The 20926-nt window shown below is 42.6% G+C and overlaps 1 protein-coding gene across 5 annotated transcripts in view; it reads right to left on the reverse strand.

The window, feature by feature from the left end:
* LOC131132419 (glutamate receptor 4) overlaps positions 1 to 20926 on the reverse strand; it is a 145100-nt gene that overhangs the window by 55152 nt on the left and 69022 nt on the right. For all 5 annotated transcript variants that reach the window (XM_058078026.2, XM_058078024.2, XM_058078022.2 and 2 more), the window contains exons 3-4: positions 12843 to 13082; positions 3633 to 3817 (exon numbers count right to left, since the gene is read on the reverse strand). In XM_058078026.2, the coding sequence (XP_057934009.2) occupies positions 3633 to 3817; positions 12843 to 13082 (425 nt within the window). The remainder of the gene's footprint in view (positions 1 to 3632; positions 3818 to 12842; positions 13083 to 20926) is intronic.

Raw genomic sequence — 20926 nt, forward strand, 5'->3', positions numbered from 1 at the left:
TGTGCTTATGATGAAGTCGATGGGACCAAATCGGTTCTGTGGGCTTGAGTCTACACTCAATATTCTCTTATTCTAAATCTCTTATTTCATACAGTGCTGACTATTTTTTAGGTACTTAGGTATCATTTCAAAAACAACAGGAAAATAATAGCTTCCAGCCAAGTTGATTAGCATTAGCCTTAATATTGACCTCAAACCAATCAAATCAGTAGAATGTACATGCTTGGTTTTTTTTGGGGGGGGGGGTACAAATAATAATAATAATAATAATAATAATAATATAAAAGCTTCAAAAATCGACTTTGGAAGAACAAAAGTTTCAATTATATCAAAAATCTGTGCTTCTAATGAAAGGGAATGGGACAGAATTGGTCCCAAAGGTATCCAGTTGCAGCATAATAACAATCATATCATAGCAACAATAACAGCAGAAAGGGTCGTGTCTTTGGGCCAACGTTGGTGGTTTTAAAATGTGTAAATAACTTCATAGTTGAGCTCTTCTTGTCATTAGACAGTCTTTGAGGTTTTCCCTTCTGAGGTGTAGTTAGAAACTGCGGAAATGACAAAACAAAAACGCTCATGAACATGAATGTTACCGATGCATATCTTACACCTATTCAGCCTGTCCTCTATTCTTTTATTGTTAGAACTTGCCTTCCAAGAGGACGTTTTGTCTGTTTTGGTCAAGTAGTTTGGAAAATAAATTACCTGCAAAAAATGCGACTTATACTCCAGTGCGACTTATGTATGTTTTTTCTATCGAATTATGCATTTTTGGCCTTGTGCGACTTATACTCCGGAAAGTATGATGTACGTATATATATATATGTATTTGTGATTTTTTTTTTTATTTTGGAAGTATTTTTATGGAAGTTTTTTTTATTTTTCCCCTCGGTTTTCATGTGGTCGGTTTTCCTAATTTGTTAATTAGCATTCTTTATTTTGTATTTTTTGTTGAACTTAATGCAACTTAATTTACCCTTTTTTATTATATTTATACATGAGTGATGAATAGAATGAAGGTGGCCCCGTCTGACGCCCAGCCCCTCTTTTTAATGCACTACACATGCAAAGGAATCAAGAAATGTCCACCTTATATGATCAACACAGTTGTAAATACACACTTAATGTGTATAAAAAGTGTATTGCTTTTGTGTGTTACAGTTACCACACACATACGCACACGAGTGCTTCCCTAAAGCAAGAACAGTAAGCCTTGCTCTGTGGCAGCATCTAACCTCATGTTGCGAGGACAGCACAGAAAGTTCATTGGAAGGTTTCTTTAAAACACCACAGTCAACCTCATACAGTACGACATCGGGTCTGTTTGCTAGGCGGAAAGTATGCTGCTGCGTACATGATAACGTTGGCAGATGTCAGCAGTGGAGATGTGGTGAATAATTGAACAGACACGTGTCATCCTGCAGGAACGACGTGAGGAGGACGGGGTGGGGGTGGGGCTGCTTTTTTACACTTCCAAACTTCCCTGTTAGCACATTAAAGAGGCTGCAAGACAAACACGGAGGAAGCCAAGGAAGAACAAAGTATATCTTTGCCATGAGCAGTTCAAAGTACACACTGCAGTATTATACTTTGATGCCAGCGCTTCAGTGGCTAGAATATTGTAATGCTGCCGGTTATTGTCCGGACACTATGTTATCATCAGCATAATACTGTGATACTGGTTTTCTTGCAGGGACAATGTCATGATACTCCTGTATATTGCCTGTATCGTGATACTAATGCTATTAATGGCAAAATATTCTTTTTTCCCATAAATCATTTCAAGTCGCTAATTGAAGACCTTTTCAAGACATGGAAATATGAAGACTATACCACAACAAGATGAATGTGTTTGTATGAAATGATGTGGAGGACACCGCCCTTAAATGGAGTACCCCCACCATATGAGACTTTTTTTAGGCCTTGAAAAACCAAAGTTGTATGTAAGACCTTTTAAGGTCACTGTGGAATGCCGTGTAATATAATATTTCAGCCAAAATAATGTCATACTATTCATGGTGGTAACTGTAACACACAAAAGCAATACACTTTTTATACACATTAAGTGTGTATTTACAACTGTGTTAATCATATAAGGTGGATATTTACAAACTTAGATGAGAAGGTGAAACAATACTTAGACATAGGACGGTCAACAGGACGAAGGGAGGGTTGTGGAGTATCACAAGATTTGTCACAGATTTGTCGCTGGAGAAGTACAATGTATACCAACAGGAAACGGGTCGAATGTATAGAAGAAAAAAAGAAGAGAGGGGAAAAAAAAGGGGCAATACGATAATAGTACAGAGTCACATTATTGTGCTATATTGGTGAGAGAAAGAGAGGAAAAAAAATACAATACATGTATAGATATAATAAGAAAGGGTAAATTAAGTTGCATTAAGTTAAACAAAAAACACTAAATAAAGAATGCTAATTAACAACTTAATCATAAAATAAATGCAAAAAATGTGCCTGTTTGCTGATTGGGTGTCCATATATTTATTTATTTTTCTCCCGGCTATACATGTGTATACATGTGTGTGTGTGTGTGTATATACATATACATATATATATATATACATATACATATATACATATATATACATATACACACACACATAGTATATATATATATACATACACATACATACACATATACACATACACACACACACACACACACACACACATACATACATATATATATATATATATATATGAGCATGTATTATCACCTCAAAATGAACTAGCTAGCTAGAAGAATTTTCATCTACTCATCTACAATCCTTATGTGAAACATGAACACATCTTTCGTTCTGTTTTCTGTGCGTTCTAATGAGAGTAAAGGAGTTAGCATGAGGGACCTAACAAGGCACATCATAGGACACACGTTTTGACCATGAAGCCCTAAAAAAGTACAAGTGACCTGTATATATACAGGTCACTTAATATATTTTTGCGTCATTATGCGTCTTTAATCTGACATCAGATGTGATGGGACAATTAATGCAAAAATTGACATGCTTGTACATTAAAGAGTGGCTTCTGTGATTGTTTATTGCATTGAAATGTGCCTATCACTCTGAAAAATCTGCCTGTGAGGTTTTGTGAGGTTAGCACTGTGCAGGGTGCGCCGAGATTAAACCGGGTCGCAGTTGTCGAGCTTTACTGTTCTGTCATGAAATTTTCACTGCGCCAATCTGAAAATGTGGACACCTCCCCTGGTGCACCGGCACACTCATCTCGGCTCAGCCCAGTCTACCAGATTACCAAATTGGCTGCGCACAGTGGTGCGCTTGATGAAATTACCACTACACGGGTGCACCATGCCACCCTGCGCCACCTTTTGTGAAGGACTCTCCCACAGATACTACTGGCTATGCCGCGACCCCCGCGTTTTCTTTACATTCCCGCTATTGCCCTCACCGTTAGCCTTCTTTGACAACCCACTACATCCACACAGGGACAGACTGAAGCAGCGGATACCGGCTCTCAACTTGGCGCTCGTTTGAGCTAGGCATTCAGCGACAACTATTGTTATTGTGATAGTGGAGATCCCTACACCTACTGTGAGGATCATCATGCTTCTCCAAGTGTCTCCAAAGGCCAATGACGGGTGACATCACCTGTTCCAGCATGTTCTGCAGCCTCTCGGCCTCCAGGTCGATCACAAACTTCTTCTCCTGCCGCCTGTCCAGGTCGTCCAGCAGTCGGCGATAGTTGGCGTCGTTGAAGTTCTCCACGCAGATGGCGCTCACCTGCCAGTTGTTCTGGCCCGCTCTCTCCATGATGGCCTGCAGGATGGCGTAACCTGGAACATCAAAGTCGCTGTTAGCCAACTGTGCGCTGACAATACGTCATGTTTCCATCCACATGTGGGGGGCGGGGGAGTGGGACGTGAAGAAGAAGTGTCAGGGAGGAAAGAGCGGGAAGCTGTGAGGGCGGCTGTTCCCCAGCAGGAACAGATGTCCCCCTTAAACGGCCCCTCCTGGTACCCATCACAATCTGGCCTCTCATCTCCCTTTGCTACCAATTAGGGAACGAACCTTCACTCTGGCAACCCAGATGCACCTCTTCAAACACTTACCTGGTCCCATTAGGGGGCATGATGACGCACATAGTACGTACTATCCAGTCACAAAATTAGGCACACTTACACCATCAACTTTCATCCAATAGATGAATCTTAAATGATTCTCTGTTACCACCATGTCAACGTAAGGCCTATCCCCGTCGATATGGACCAACTCATCAAGTCCTGGTCCACCGTGCTCTTCTTTGAAATTCTAGTCAAAAGTTTGGAGACACTTCACCATGTTATTCTATGAGAATATGTCTCCAAACTTTTGACTGGATCGCTTTTGTCGACAGCCAAACGACAGCCAACGGGTCATTTTCTCCGAATGATGGATATGTGTTGTAGTATTGTCAGTGTCATCGCTTAGAGCAGGGGTGGGCAAACTACCACCCACTTGCAGCCACTTGCAGCCCACCAAGCGTTTGAATCCGGCCCGTCAGTATTTCAACTTTTAACATACAAACTGGCAACAAACTGACAACATGTCTTAATTAGTCAAAAAAAAAGGAACATTTAATTATATAGTTTGATGTGGTCTGATGTTTACTACTATTTTCACTTTTACAGATAAAATTAGACAAATAATTCAAGGAAAATTATAAGCATAAAATAGTGTGTGTGTTAAATATATGTTCTGGCCCCTGGGACAATTTTGTTAACTCAATGTGGTCCATGAGTCAAAATATTTGCCCAGCCCTGGCTTAGAGCAACATAGAGACGATCTCTGGGGGTGTCCAAACATTTTCCCACGAGGGCCACATACTAAAAAAAATTCAAAAATGCAAGGGCCACTATGATATTTTGTAGGGAAAGCTTACAGAAAGCTTACTAGATCTTCCAGAATCTGCACCTATTCAAGCTGTGGTCTTGCGAGGTATGCTGCATTTTTGCCTCAAGATCAGAATGGGATGGAATCCTAATCGCCTGACTTCAGGGATAATCGACTTTCAACTCCTGCAGCTTTTTTTTGACGTGCATATTATCCTAACTGGAATTCTCCCCGGCGTTTTGCGGCTGTTGCTCGTAGGTTTGATGAGCACATCAGCATGGTTTTGTTCATGAGTCTTTCAGGTGGCGGCAGCAGCACTGTGGCCTGAGGATTTTCTTCTGACGCCATTCATCTTGGATGGACTCTTAAAGTGGAATCAGGCCACGCACGGCGGAGCTCACTCAATGAGTGTCTTGAGTCCTTGCTTCAAAGCAGGCTGGATACTGCAGGTGTGTGTGTGTGTATGTTGCTTATAAAGCAAATGGTATCCTTATTAACCGTACTTGGATTCTATATACAGTAGCCTACCCACAGACTCACAAAATAAGCACTCCAAAGGTCATATGATTCGAAACTCTCAGGAGTTGTACTAACCTTTGTATTGATGCTCTGCATGCGTTTGCCTTTTTCTTTGATTTGCTTCCATTGTCTATGCTGCTTGTCCTCACTTGGGTCACGGTCCCCAGCCAACGGCAGGACATGTTTTTGCCATGTGGGAGGAAACCAACGCACACACAGGGAGAACATGCAAACTCCACCCAGAGATGCCAAAAAGGAGATTCAAACCCAGATCTTCCCAACTTCCTGACTGTGTGGCCATCATGCTAACCGCTAGGACAACGTGTGGAAAACATCATGTTATGACTGGGCCGCACGGTGGGTTCGATTCTCCGCTTGGGTTTTCTCTGGGTACTCTGGTACTCTCTGGGTACTCTCTACCCCAAAGACATCTGGGGTAGGCTCCAGCATACCCGCAACCGTAGTGAGGATAAGCGGCATAGAAAATAGATGGCTGTAATGACCCACCAGTTAATGGAGGACAGCTTTGGAAAAAGAAAAGAAAATAAAGCAATGTAGGCTTCGCTACACATCTTAAGATACAAATAAAAAAGCCTGGAACTCTGTTGATGTGGGAACTGCAAGTTTGATTGGTTTGTTTTTCTTCAGCAAATAGGCTAACTTAGCATGATGTAGCTGTTAAAATGTGAGTGGAATGTTAGCACTTTAGCATCACATAGTTATGCTTGTATTGCTAACATCTGAACTCAATTGTGACGGGGATTTGGAGTTATGCTGAACTTCTGAGACATAGAGTTCAGTGAATTTTGATTGGTTGGTTTTTCTTCCACCGATAGGCTAACCTAGCATGATGTAGCTGTTAAAATGTGAGTGTAACGTTAGCACTTTAGCATCACATAGTTATGCTTGTATTGCTAACATCGTACCTCCATCGTGACGGGGATTTGGAGTTATGCTGAACTTCTGAGGCATATAGTTCAACATCTTGTTTTTTTTCCCGCGAATAAGCTAACCTGGCATGATGTTGTTAAAATGTGTGAATGTTAGCACTTTAGCACACAAAGCTACAGTATAAGAATACAGAATATAGCGACAGAATACGCAGTGAAATTGAATGCCTCATGGAGACTGATTGGGAGTTGTGTGTGTTCTGTGAACAAATGAATCACACACACAATAAATCATCATAATAATCATTTAAGGCTGGAATTTATCCAACTTTAAAAGAAACTCTCCATTTGTCAGAGAGACATTCAGGAATGATATGGATGCGAATGGACGCCTGTGTTTGGTGGACTGTCCATACAAAACCGAGGGTCCGCGCTTTATGTAACAACATGGCGAACTTCAAAGTTGCACTGTAGAGGACGCGCAGAGGAAATACAAAACGAGAAGGTGAAAAATGAGCACAGGTTGGAGGGTGAGGAATAAGGAGCGAGGTTGTAAACAAGACCATCTTTCTTCAGCACGTAGTCGCCCGTACACGCCGTGATGGATGGCGCGTTCTGCTTTCTTTTCCCGGAAAATCATAAGCCTCCCTAACATGCGCCATCCAAAAGGACTCAATGGAAGCAAGAGAAGCTCAGTCGACAGGTGCTGACAGCGCATCGTCCTCGAGGGCAATAAAAATCATCACACATGCAGCCGATGCAGATGTGCAGATGCTGCCTTCCACCCCAACATCTGTGCGCTGGCCCGCCCTCTGATGCCAATTCCTGCCCGAGGCTACGCATTTATCAGCTGCTAATCATCTAGCCCCCTGCATGCTTGGCCCATGCTGGGCTACGGCGCATGACGGCCAATCGCATGGTGCCATTGTGGATACAAAAGCATGTCTTTTTGCATCTGTTGGGGTATGGCTCTTTCATTGGCATTCATTTTACTTTCATGGTTAATATTGTTGTTGTTGCTGTTGTTCTTGTCTCTTTGTATTGTCCCCGAACTCCCCCCTCAGTTGTCTTTCTTCTTATTTCCTATCCAAATTTGCATCACAAGAAAACATCAAATAAAGCCATCTAATACTCCATATGACAGGGAATGTAATGCAACATTTGACTCTGAAGGATGATATGATGATAATACAGTATTTTGTCCTCATAATATGGGTACAATACCATAGATAATATGTTTGTTATTGATGATGAAATAAGTATCAAAGCATACCAATACTATACTACAATAATATTGTATGATTGGTACTTATTGGGCTGCACGGTGGACGAGTGGTTAGCACGCAGGCCTCACAGCTAGGAAACCTGAGTTCAATTCCACCCTCGGCCATCTCTGTGTGGAGTTTGCATGTTCTCCCCGTGCATGCGTGGGTTTTCTCCGGGTACTCCGGTTTCCTCCCACATTCCAAAAACATGCTAGGTTAATTGGCCACTCCAAATTGTCCATAGGTATGAATGTGAGTGTGAATGGTTGTTTGTCTATATGTGCCCTGTGATTGGCTGGCCACCAGTCCAGGGTGTACCCCGCCTCTCGCCCCAAGACAGCTGGGATAGGCTCCAGCACCCCCGCGACCCTCGTGAGGATAAGCGGTAGAAAATGAATGAATGAATGAATGAATAGTAGTTATTGTTGGGATAGTATCGTGATACCATTGCGTTCTATGATTTGTCATCCAAAGTTAAATATTATGATACCATTGTATTGAAATATTATGATACCATTGTATTGTGCGCAAAATATTCTAATATTATTGTTATAGTGGCAAAACTATGGCGATATCATGACTGTTATCAAAGGTGAAATACTATGATTGCTCACAATACATTCATTCATTCATTCATTTTCTACCGCTTATCCTCACGAGGGTTGCAGGGGGTGCTGGAGCCTATCCCAGCTGTCTTCGGGCGAGAGGCGGGGCACACCCTGGACTGGTCGCCAGCCAATCACAGGGCACATATAGACAAACAACCATTCGCGTACAATACAATGGTATCATAATATTTCACCTTTGATACCAATCATGCAATACAATGGTATCACAATATTATCCTTATCTCATCTTATCCTTATCTTCGAGTTAGCTGAAACTTCTCTTGCTAGGTTTTGTTTTTCTTGACTCTGTCTTATAGTGCGTTGACTTATCTTGATGTTTTGCCCATAATAGCAATAGTATGCCAATATTTAGCAATTGATTGAATGTGATTGCCCTGTGATTGGCTGGCCACCAGTCCAGGGTGTACCCCGCCTCTTGCCCGAAGACAGCTGGGATAGGCTCCAGCACACACGCAACCCTCGTGAGGAAAAGTGGTAGAAAATGAATGAATGAATGGATGATTGTGGTGCCCAAAGAAATGCTCATGGACTGACTTCAGCACCATGGACAGCGCCATTGGTTGTACTTTTAACCGGGTGTGTATTCATGGAATGTGAAGAAAATAATGAGAGAGGAGAACAAGCCTGAAAAACACTGCTAGCCGTGGCTAAAGCTAACACGTGCTCCTACTATTTACGTTTGATATTGTTTACTTGTTCATCAGCACACATCAAACACCATTCTATATTTAATCACCAAGTCGGACTCCAGGCATCTGAAGACATACCAAAAAGGAAACCAATCAAACATAGCGAGCGGTTTGACTGTCCATCAGTCATCAGTCGTGCAGAAGTGATACGCTAGTGTTTCTATGCATGCAGTCAACACGCTCTGACAGGCGCTCCGGTCTCGCGCGTCCCTTATTCGCCGCCGCATTTCCATTTCAGGGATTCAATGTTTCGTTTTCATGACATCCGGAAACGTCGGCTCAGCGATCAATCAAATGACGGGACATCAATCCCTTCCTCGCAAGGACAATGTCCAAACCTGCCTGGGAATGTCAGCAGGGTGCTGATTTGTAGCTCATATCAAGAGTTCTCCAGGCTTCTCCACAATGACGGAGGGCTTGGACAAACATTGTCACTTAAGTAAAGGAAATGTGAGAACGTTCTCAAGCTACATTGGAGGAGACTGGGAAGTAGGACATGTCCCTCTTGGAATTTCTGCAAAGCATTCCATGAGAGCAACCATAAATAAAACACATGTCAGACAACCACAGTGAGACCTAGCCCGTTAGTCAGTCACTCACTTCACCCAAATGGGGTGTAGTAGGGTATAGGATGTACAGACTGACATACCATAAAAAACATTAATGCACTACATGCTTGTGACAATAATGCATCAATTAATTAATCACACAAGAAATGCAAATGAAGGAAGAGAGTTCAATGCCTTGACAAATTTGTTCCATAGAACAACGGCATGAATGGAGTGAGCCCTAGTCTCTTTGGCCAGGCCAGACTTAAATTAGTAGACTGCAATATATTATCATATTCATTCATTCATTTTTTTACCGCTTAGCCTCCCGGGGATCACGGGGGTGCTGGAGCCTATCCCAGCTGTCTTATCCCACCTTTGATAACAGTCATGATATCGCCATATTTTTGCCACTATGACAATAATATCAGAATATTCTGCGCACAAAACAATGGTATCACAATATTTCACTTTGGATGACAAATCATAGAACGCAACGGTATCACGATACTATCCCAACAATAACTACCATTCATTCATTCATTTTCTACCGCTTATCCTCACGAGGGTGCTGGAGCCTATCCCAGCTGTCTTCGGGCGAGAGGCGGGGTACACCCTGGACTGGTGGCCAGCCAATCACAGGGCACATATAGACAAACAACCATTCACACTCACATTCATACCTATGGACAATTTGGAGTATCCAATTAACCTAGCATGTTTTTGGAATGTGGGAGGAAACCGGAGTACCCGGAGAAAACCCACGCATGCACAGGGTCTGTGCTGTGAGGTCTGCGCACTAACCACTCGAGCGCCGTGCAGCCCTTATATTGTCATATATTTTTAAATATTTTTCATTGAACTTTTCCTAAAAGTAATGTTAAAATCTTGTCTTGTTCTCGTAGACCCAATGTCGTGTATGGTCTACCCCCAACAACATCCACAACCCCAACAGGCTCCAGTTGCCCTAAAACGGTTCCCAAACTTTTCACAGCGGTGTACCCCTTCTGACATTTGACCTGAACCCATGTACCCCCTACTCCTGGTTGTATTAGAGCTTCACTCACAAGGGCTATGGTTTAATTCTGCAGATTCATTTATTACCAAATTTAAGGGGAAGGTTTACAATCATGATAAAGCGATCCCACGGTCCAAAATGACATACATTGGAACAATCTTTTAGAATGCACATATAATAATCATCAACAAATAAATTGTCCATTTAATACACACAGAGCAATTAACAAATTTGCACCGTGAGGCGAGTTAGTGCTAGGAGCTAATTGCTAATTGTTTTTCATTGTATTCATTGACCCCCTATGACAATTAGTCCCAATCCGGATTAAATGTTGTTTGCTAGCATGTTTCATGTTCACATCTTGTGGTACTTTTGGCTGTCTCTGGCTCTTGGGCCTTTATCTTTATCAATGCAGAGCAGGATTGCCATACAAGGACCATATTAAGGCAAACATCTGCAGTGAGCACAGCGCAGTAAAACACTCCATCAGATGGGCTTTGTGGAGTGCGGCGAACGGCTTTTTACCCTGTCAGGCATGAACAACCTGAGGTAAGACAAAATAAAGGGCTGGGGGGCGGGGGGCGGCATCCTATCCCGACATCGTCCTCCCTCGGCCAGGCAATCTACTCAAACCTTCACTCGGCAGACACGGGCAATGAAAAGTCTATCTCAATGCTTTCTGGAAAATGTATGAAAAGCGAGATGTGGCGATGTGATCCAAGCTGCAGCTTATATCCAGTCTGTCTTGTAATGGAAATGTGAGACTGGCGGGTGGGGGGAGGGTGGCGGGTGGGGGGCTGGTGTGACAGTAGAAAAGGAAAGAAAAGCAGACAAAAAGCAGACAAAAAGGAGAAGAGGAGAGTGCAGACTTCAGGTGAGCGGAGGATACTCCAGTCAGGGGAGGAAAAAGGGCTCCACACTATCTGCTACATTGGGATCAGAAGCTGCACTGCGATATTGATCGCTTGCTGCCCCAGCGGCAAGTTGCGGACAAAGCGCGGCCATTATTTTATACTGTAGGCACCATTCCATTCACACCTCACTCTTTGCCATTTCACGGGCATACAGGAAATGGATTAGCATAGTGTGCTCTACACAAAACAGCTTTTACTGCAATGGGGCCCTTTTGTTTTGGACAACACGACTCCTTTTACTTGTCACATTTGCTTCAGTTCAAGTGTGGGGGGGGGGGGGGGGTTCCTTTAAGCGGCACACAGTGAAAAATGCTTTGATATTTTGGAAAGCAACACATATTTGGGACGCTTTTATGCTCCCCATTACGATACCGATCACCCACGAGTGAAATGGGTGGGGTGCCGTCTGAGGGGGAAAAGTTAGGACCACCAGAGGGCCCAAAAGATGCTTTTTGTTTCATGGGGCCCAGAATTCTTGGCTGCACCCCTGCTCTTAGTTATATCTGGGATGTCAAACCTGAGCCAAGGAGGACCGAGACACTGCATGGTTTCCTTTCCAGCAGGTGATTCTAATTATCAATACATCCTCCAATTAGAGGGAAGGAGGTCATCAATATGATGTAATCACCGGTTGCAGAGAAAACCTGCAATGTCTCCGCCTTCCATGACACCAGTGTCGCACTGTGGGCTGTCAAAGTCTCGCTTTTTAGAATTTGGATCGGAATTTTTCCTTTATTCCCCAAATATTCTGTGTTTTCAAATCAAATCTAAAAATTCCAAATAAATTTTGTTCTGTTTCTTATAATATTATGACTTGTAAAAAGACCATATTTTTTGGTTAGCATTTCGACACTACGCTGCTAAAAATATATCCTTATAATATCCAGCCATCCATTTTCTACGCCGCATTTCTTCATGAGGGTCGAGGGGGAATGCTGGAGCCTATCCCAGCTGTCTTGGGGCGAGAGGCGGGGTACACCCTGGACTGGTAGCCAGCCAATCACAGGGCACATATAGACAAACAACCATTCACACTCACATTCATACCTCTGGAGAGACTAACTATTCAAGGAAAATAGCGCTCATGCTACCTCCGATGCATAAGTGACTGACGTAACACAAGCACATATAGACAAACAATTATTCACCAATGAAGCTAACATGAATGTTTTTGGAATGTGAGAGGAAACCTCCTAATAGTCTAAGCTTATTTTTGGAAAATTGTGACCTTTTATCTTAATATTTTGACTTTATTCATGCTAAAGTACTGCTGTTTATTTCTTGCGCAATTATATTGTGCCAGGGGCCAATAAAACTAACAGACATGGGCTGCAACTGGCCCTCGGCCCTGACTCTGGACACCCCCCCTCCCTCCGACACCCCTAATCTGCAAGCAGCTGACATTTTTGAACCGAACCAGAATACTGAGAAAGATCAATAAAGGATTGGCTGTAACCACAGCATAAACCCACCCCCATTTAGAACCACAGCATAAGCCTACCCCGTTTAGAACCTACCTCTATCGGTGTCGTAGAGGAAGACAAACTTGTTCCAGTCGTAGTGGTCCAGCAGGGACAGCAGCGCCCCCCGGATGGACGGCCGGAGCTGCAGCGTGAACTGGCTCTCGCCCTCGGTGGGGAAGCTGGGCGTGATGAGGGAGATGTGCAGGGCGCTGCAGAAGGACGTCAATGTGTGCACCGATCGCTTGTCGTAGAGGCCGAAGATGGCGAAGACACCGCGGGAGTACTGGGAGCAAACTGGGGAGGAGAACGAGATCATTTATTTGGCACGAGACGCTCTAGCACCTGCTTAAATCAGCTCATTAACATTCATGGTTTATTTCAAAGGAAATTAGGGAAAAGGGGGCAGCATGGACTGCATATCCTCATCCGAGCACAACCTAATTACCCTCAACTATATTGGCTGCAAATCCAGGCTTAAAGTACCGCATTGACCCCAAAGTAGTCAAAACTAAAAGAAGTCATAAATTAAAAGACTAGTGTCAACACTAGTCAAAGATCCTCTATATCAGGAGTGTCAAACTCAATCGCGCAGGGGTCTAAAACTCAAACTGGACACGACACTAAAGTCATTGTTGATTGAGCACCTCATTCTCTCAATGTCTGGGCATTATATCCATACAAAAACATACAACAATCTGTGAGATTATACATTTCCCAGCATGCTTTGCTGTAGTTAAAATGATCACTTTTGACTGTCTTATTGTTCTTCAAGGTTTTTTTTTCTACAGACGGGATGTAATAGTTGCAGTGCTGCCATTTTTACTTTTGTACCGTTAAATTATTTTATTATTTGTCAGAATCTGGCATCATTTTAAACTCATTTAATGCCAGACATTTTTCAGAAGCCAACCCCTTCAGCACCGTAACCATTTTAGACAAATTGGAGTAATCTTTGAGGGCACTCAGAATATTGTGTTCTATGGCTATATAAACATGGAACCCATCCTCGTATGTTTTGGCAAAATATCAGTTCCCAACAAGAAAATGAAGAAAAACAGATACTCTTCAAGCATAACTTTCACTTTGACACAAATAATTTGCTTTTGTGACCACTCAAATATCTAAACAACTATACTAGGGCTCGGCAACTTTGATGAAATTAAAGAAATGCAAAAAAGAAATCCAATTTTTGATGTCATTTTTATTTTGAAGATTCGAAAAAACAACAACAAAATGGAACGTGCATAACCCACAGCCCCTTATCTGGGCAACAAACAGAGTGCAACAAAACACAGCCTGCATTTATAAAAGTGAAACAGCAGCCTTTTGAAAAGGTAGAGTATATCAAATCAAATTAATACAGTTTAAGTTTGATTTCTGTGCAAATGCCAAGCAAGTCGGTGCAAGGGTAAAACGCAGCAAATGTTCTCTTCTCTTTTGACACGCAACCAACGTAGCTATCCTGCTGTTAACTTGTCAGGTAGGTAGGTAGATGAACAAAGTATCTAGCTATCCAACGTAGCTATCCTCGCGTTAACTTGTCAGGTAGGTAGATAGATTAATTTTTTTTTTTGTTTAAAGGTCACACAAGTCCACCCTACATACGTAGCTGTCCAAGGCAAATGCCTGTAACACTCGGACCCGAGCAACAAAACACAATAATATCGCGAATTGTCATTCCAAATATATACTGACGAAAATCAGAAATCACTTTATAAAAACAGCCACTTTGTTACTAAATATGTGCCTATGACAGGATTGTGTTCTTACCCGTTTAATGTGACTTCTGTTTCGGACATGACTGGTCAGCTTCTCAATACCGACATGTAAGATGAATGCAATGAATGCAAATGATTCGGTTTAAGAAACTTTGAATCCTCTGTTCTCCTCAGTTATTTTTCTTTTTCTCCCTTTGGGATCCATGGCCCATCACACAGCTGCCGGTTTGTTTCCAACATCCACCCGCCTGGCATCCCGCCCTGCTGATAGAAACGTCGCAGGCTATGACGCAAATCTCCGTTGACAGAAATGTCGGAATTCAATATTTACACGTTTTCACAGCTATTACATTGGAAAACGTTAAGAATGTTTGTGTTATGTTTGTCCTCCTATAAAAACCATATTAAAACAAAAAATATATTTCCCTCCCCCATCTTTTTCCATTTTCAAACATTTTTCAAAAAGCTCCAGGGAGCCAATAGGGCGGCGCTAAAAAGCCGACCCCTGAACTACACCAACATTTATCACATACTACAGTATTAATTGGCCCTGTACCACATAAAGGCTTGTTTGACATCAAAATAAAAATAGATAAATAACCTTTCCCTAAACAGTGTAAGCTTCTGCGCTACACTGCTCCACAAAAAAAAAAATGTAACTTTCATGTTCTAATGATGGGCTGCATGGCGAACGAGTGGTTAGCGCGCAGAGACCAGGGTTCAATTCCCCCCTCAGCCATCTCTGTGTGGAGTTTGCATGTTCTCCCCGTGCATGCGTGAGTTTTCTCCGGGTACTCCGGTTTCCTCCCACATTCCAAAAACATGCTAGGTTAATTGGCCACTCCAAATTGTCCATAGGTATGAATGTGAGTGTGAATGGTTGTCTATATGTTTGTCTATATGTGCCCTGTGATTGGCTGACCGCCAGTCCAGGGTGTACTCTCACCCGAAGACAGCTGGGATAGGCTCCAGCACCCCTGTTACCCTTGTGAGGATAAGTGGTAGAAAATGAATGAATGAATGAATGTTCTAACGATGTGGCGTTTGGACGCCCCTGCACTAGGCTTCTGAAACTTGTAAATAAAAAATAATAATAATATTAAATGGGACTTTCACGGTACTATTTAGGGGCTTTGGTTCAAACTCTGATTTAGCGACTTCAGAGGCGTATTGCTCATAAAAATGTAGCATTTTACAAGTTCCTCTGTATTCATTGTGCTTAGACAGGTAAACAATTGCAGCTATTTGGACACAGTCAGTCCCAAAAGACCATGCAGTCATTTTGCACTTTTATTGTAAATATGTGTGTGTGTGTGTGTGTCCACACTGAGGGATGAAGACCCTTGAGAGCGGTCAAGTTGCGGTCGAGAGCAGGTCCACTCAAGCAAGAAAGTGGCCAGGAGGTTGCAAATCCTCACAGCCCACTGATGCTCCCCCTGAAGGGGACGCACGCGCACGCACACGCACACGAGTGGAGCTGACAGCCTGAATAACAACACCAGCATGCACGTACGGAAACACGCTGGTCGCTGATCAAAACGCTGACAAACTCTTGTCTGCCCCTGCAGAGTTTGTCTCTTAATTGCTGCCTGCTTTCACACCTCCATGCGGCACAGCCAACACCACCACAACACCATCCGCCCCGACCGCCGCTGCTGCTGTCTCCGCATAAATCACTTTATTGCAGTAAGTCGCATCCGGCAGTCCCGGCACAGCGTGGATCGGTTTCCTACCGCTGCACGAGTCATAAAATAGCAATAAAGCTAATAGTACGCAAATAGAATCAATAAAACATAAAATGCGTCACATAAACTCTGATAAATTCAGTAAAAATGATCCTTTTTTGGGGTTAATTGCATGAACAGTACCTTTTTTACATTGTATTCTCATCAGAATGGTGTGGCACAACCATGAAGCTATTACTAATTAATGATAATTACAAATGCATGGTGTAGATCAGGGGTTTCCAAAGTGAGGCCCAGGCGCCGTTAGTGTCCCGTGGCGCATTCTAAAAATATAATTAAACCAAAGGAAAAAAAAAAAAAAAAGCAAAATAAGAAAAATCAGCAGTAATTTTACAGGAATTAAGTCGAAATAAAAGATAATGTTTTACTAGAATAATGTAATATGAGAGAAAACAGACTTTGTTAATAAGTCATAATATTATAAGAAACAAAACAACAAAGTTGCATTTTTTAAAGAAAAATTAGGTTTATATTTAATATTAAAATTAGTAAAAATCTAATATTAATTAATATTTTTACTCAGGGACATTCCCACCTATCGGCCATCACCTTCCTGCCTGAAAGCCAGGGTGGAACAGCTGACTCCAGATCTTCAACAAGGGACTGGAGCCGTGTGAAGTCCCCTCTTGCTTGACCCCCCCCACTCCACCTCCACTCTGCAGGGACATATGCCAGGATTGTGGACTTCAGTTCCACCTTGAACACTGCAGTCTCAGGTATCCTCCTTCAAAAGGTCACCCAGCTCACTGTGCCCCCGTCCAACTGTCAGTGGATCAACAACCTGGCTGACAGCTGGGGGTGCCATATCCATCAGCATCGGCGGCCCCCAGGGGTGCGTCCTCTCCCCTCTGCTCTTTTCCTTCCATACAAATGACTGCACCTCAGGGGACCCCGCTGTGAAACTGCTGCAATTTGCGGATGACACCACTGTCATTGGCCTCTTCAGTGACACTGGTTCATCTTCTTGACAATATTTGGACTTTACTCTCGTAACATGACAACTTTTTCTGGAACCTAAACTTTATTTCTGGTTTTAATTGTTTCTCTTCCAGAAACTGACAGAAACTTAATATATATTTTGACTTAATGCTACTAAAATGAAAATTAATTTTCCTCATAATGTTACAACCTTTTAACCTTTTTTACTTACTTCTATAATATTTGGACTATATTGCCATAATATTAGTAATAATATAACTAAACTAACTATAATATAATGTAATTTTTTCCCAAACCCAATTTCCCAAAAATGACAACTTTGTTGGTTCTCATTTAAAAAAGAATATTTAATGATATCATATTTCCTCATGTTATTAGTTTATTTTCATAAAAGTTTTTTTTTCATTTCCGTTGTTTTTTACTTTATTCTTGTAAATTAACTTGAGTCTTAAACTTAAAGTCATTATGTTATTATGACTTACCAAAAAGGAATACCAAAAATACAGTTATTATGACTTAAAGTCATAATAATGACTTTATTCCCATAATATTTTTGTCCCCATATTACAACTTTTTCCGTAATATAATTTTCCATCATTCTTTGTCATAATATTATGACTTAAAAAAATACCCTCTTTAATATTTAAACTTTAAGCTCCTAAAACGACATTAACTTGACACAACTTTTTCTCATTAGATGACAAATTTTTGGTAAATTCTTGGAAAATAAATGCAGATTTTTCCTTTTTTCTGTTTTTTTATTTTTTAGTATTTTCCTGGTTATATAATGTTTTTAGAACGTGCCGTGGGCCCCACTTTGGTCAACCTTGGTGTACGTATGTGCATGTCGATGTCGACGCAAGCAGGTACTTGACGAGTTGGCCGACATGTTGATATAAGCGGGTCCCATCTCCATTGGCTCCCAAATGTATCCCCGCCTCAGACCACGCCTTCTGCATGTACTTAGAATTAAGAACGGAAGAATGTACCTTAGCTTACAAATACTCTTAGACTGGGAAAGTAAACATCAGGGAGACTTTTAGTCATTCCGAGATGTGACATAAAACTCAGGAGCTTTTTTTTTTTATTTTTGTCACAGCGCAAAAGAGACAGACGCCGATAGCAGCGATCCATCAGTGTCACGCTGTGTTCAGTATGACCTAGTGATGTGACAGCAGCGCTGCTGACAAGCCGGCGAGTGGGCGGTCCACTGGTGACGCCGTCGCCTCCCGGACTGATCCATTTAGTCCCTCTCCACCCACTCACACACACACACACACACCAGCAGTGACCCTGAAACTGCATCGGCCGGCCTCACACTCCACTGCACAAACAGGTCAGAACACGCACACACACACACACACACACACACACACACAGCAGCTGATCAATGCTTCAGACGTGTGACACACAACAAAATGAAAATCAAGCTAGGGGTCCATCTTTTTCTCTTCATCGTGCAAAGTCTATAAAACCCATCGAGTCGACTAATGCTTCGCTAATCTACCACAAGAGTGAGATCAGGGTTTTTTTTCTTGCGCTGAGCTTTTCTGCCGTGCTGCCCGGCGGGAGTTGAACTGCTTTGTCATCAGTGGAATCGTGCGGAGGGTCGCATGAGCTCTGCAGCATGTGACACACTTTCAACCCCCCACCCACCCCGACAACATCAGTCTCTACCAGGTGTCAAGGCCCACCCACACAGTCTGATGCCCCCCCATCACCTTTCCTCCCGTCAAGCCAACCTTCATTAAAAAGAAAGTGTGATAGAGAGAAATCACACTGGCTTTTTATGGCAACTGGATTCCACCTGATCAATGGCGATGGATGATTACATTATTACATGTTGGAGTGGAGGGCTGCACGGCGGTCGAGTGGTTAGCGCGCAGACCTCACAGCTAGGAGAACCAAGTTCAATCCCATGTCCTCCTCCCACATTCCAAAAACATGCTAGGTTAATTGGCCACTCCAAATTGTCCATAGGTATGAATGTGAGTGTGAATGGTTGTTTGTCTATATGTGCCCTGAGATTGGCTGGCCACCAGTCCAGGGTGTACCCCGCCTCTCGCCCAAAGACAGCTGGGATAGGCTCCAGCACCCCCGCGACCCTAGTGAGGATAAGCGACAGAAAATGATTGAATGAATGAATGTTGGAGTGGAGACCTCCGCCAAGGCCGGTGTTTGAGAACCCAGCCAGCATACACTTGTATTTTGCAGTAGGTCCTAAGTACAGCGCTACTTTGGTTTTCATTATTTATTTGTTCAAAACCAAAACATACAAAAAGCAAAGCAACTTTTCCCAAAGGAAATTATGTACAGCCGTCCCTCGATATAACGCGGTTTGGACATCAATCCCTTTTTAAGTTTTAAAAAATGAATAAATGATCGCTGGCTTGTGGTTTACTATAGCCTATTATGAGTCCAGAAATAAAGTCATATGTAGTAATCTGGTCAGTAGATGTCAGTAATGTTACACTGATGAGACATTACCTTACTCCTGTACTTCTCAAATGGGGGGGGGGGTCCCACATTGTTGCATTTTCCTGGTTTTGGTTTCAAGTTCAGTCTGTACATCCATCCATAAATCTTCTATGCCTATTTTCTAGGGGGTATGCTGGAGCCTATCCCAGCTGACTTCTGGCGAGAGGCGGGGTACACCCTGGACTGGTGGCCAGCCAATCACAGGGCACATATAGACAAACAACCATTCACACTCACATTCATACCTATGGACAATTTGGAGTCGGTAATTAACATAGTTAATTAACCCAGAGATCCACGAAGGTGGAATCAAACTCGGGTCTCCCAGCTGTGTGGCCTGCACGCCAACCACTCGTACACCGTGCAGCTCTCTCTGGAATATACTGTGGCTATATTTCAACTCCTGCGCGGTGCAAAAGTTGCACGTATTTCCACACCGCTTCTTATTTGTGAACACAGTCGGCTGTTTGCTGTAAGCCAGCAGAGCGTCTGGCTGCAGCAGCAAACAAGCGCATTGTTCAACATGTTTGTGTTGGACAAAACAAATCACTTTTCTGTTGTGTTTGTATGTGTGACACAAAGTTTTTTCTTTTTGTAGGCTTTCCAAACAAGATTCCCTTAAGAATTCATGGAAATGAAAAGAATCCTTTCAGCAAAACTTGGTTGTGGACCCTCTTCTGCAATAAGTGTTTCAAAAGCCAAGGAAAAAGTCAGATTTACTGAGGTTCAGCTACAAAGGAAGGCAGTCCTCATCGAAACTTTAGCAAGAATAGTGTGTTTTAGGCTAGGGGGAACGCTGCTTTTGGTTGTTGTGCCCCTGGGCAAGACACTTCGCCCACCTTGCCTCCAGTGCTGTCCAGTATGAATACGAATGAATGTCTGGTGATGGTAGGAAAGGCCGTAGGCGCCGTCAAGACCACCCCAGGGCAGTTGTGACTACGGACGTAGACGACCAACACCAGTGTGTGACTGGGGAGTGAATGGATATTGGGTTCACTTCACCGTGAAGGACTTCAGGGGCCTCAAAAAGTGCTATATAAAATCTAATCCATTATTATTATTATTATTATTATTCTCATGAGGGTCGCGGGGGTGCTGGAGCCTATCCCAGCTGTCTTCAGGCGAGAGGCGGGGTACACCCTGGACTGGTCGGCAGCCAATTACAGGGCATATTATTATTATTATTATTATTATTATTATTATTATTATTATTGTTGTTGTTATTATTATTATTATTATTATTATTAATTTTCCTCAC

The sequence above is a fragment of the Doryrhamphus excisus genome, linkage group LG1 (genome assembly GCF_037039965.1).
Source record: "Doryrhamphus excisus strain RoL-2023G ecotype Guam linkage group LG1, RoL_Dexc_Guam_v1.1, whole genome shotgun sequence".
NCBI classification, from domain to species: domain Eukaryota; kingdom Metazoa; phylum Chordata; class Actinopteri; order Syngnathiformes; family Syngnathidae; genus Doryrhamphus; species Doryrhamphus excisus.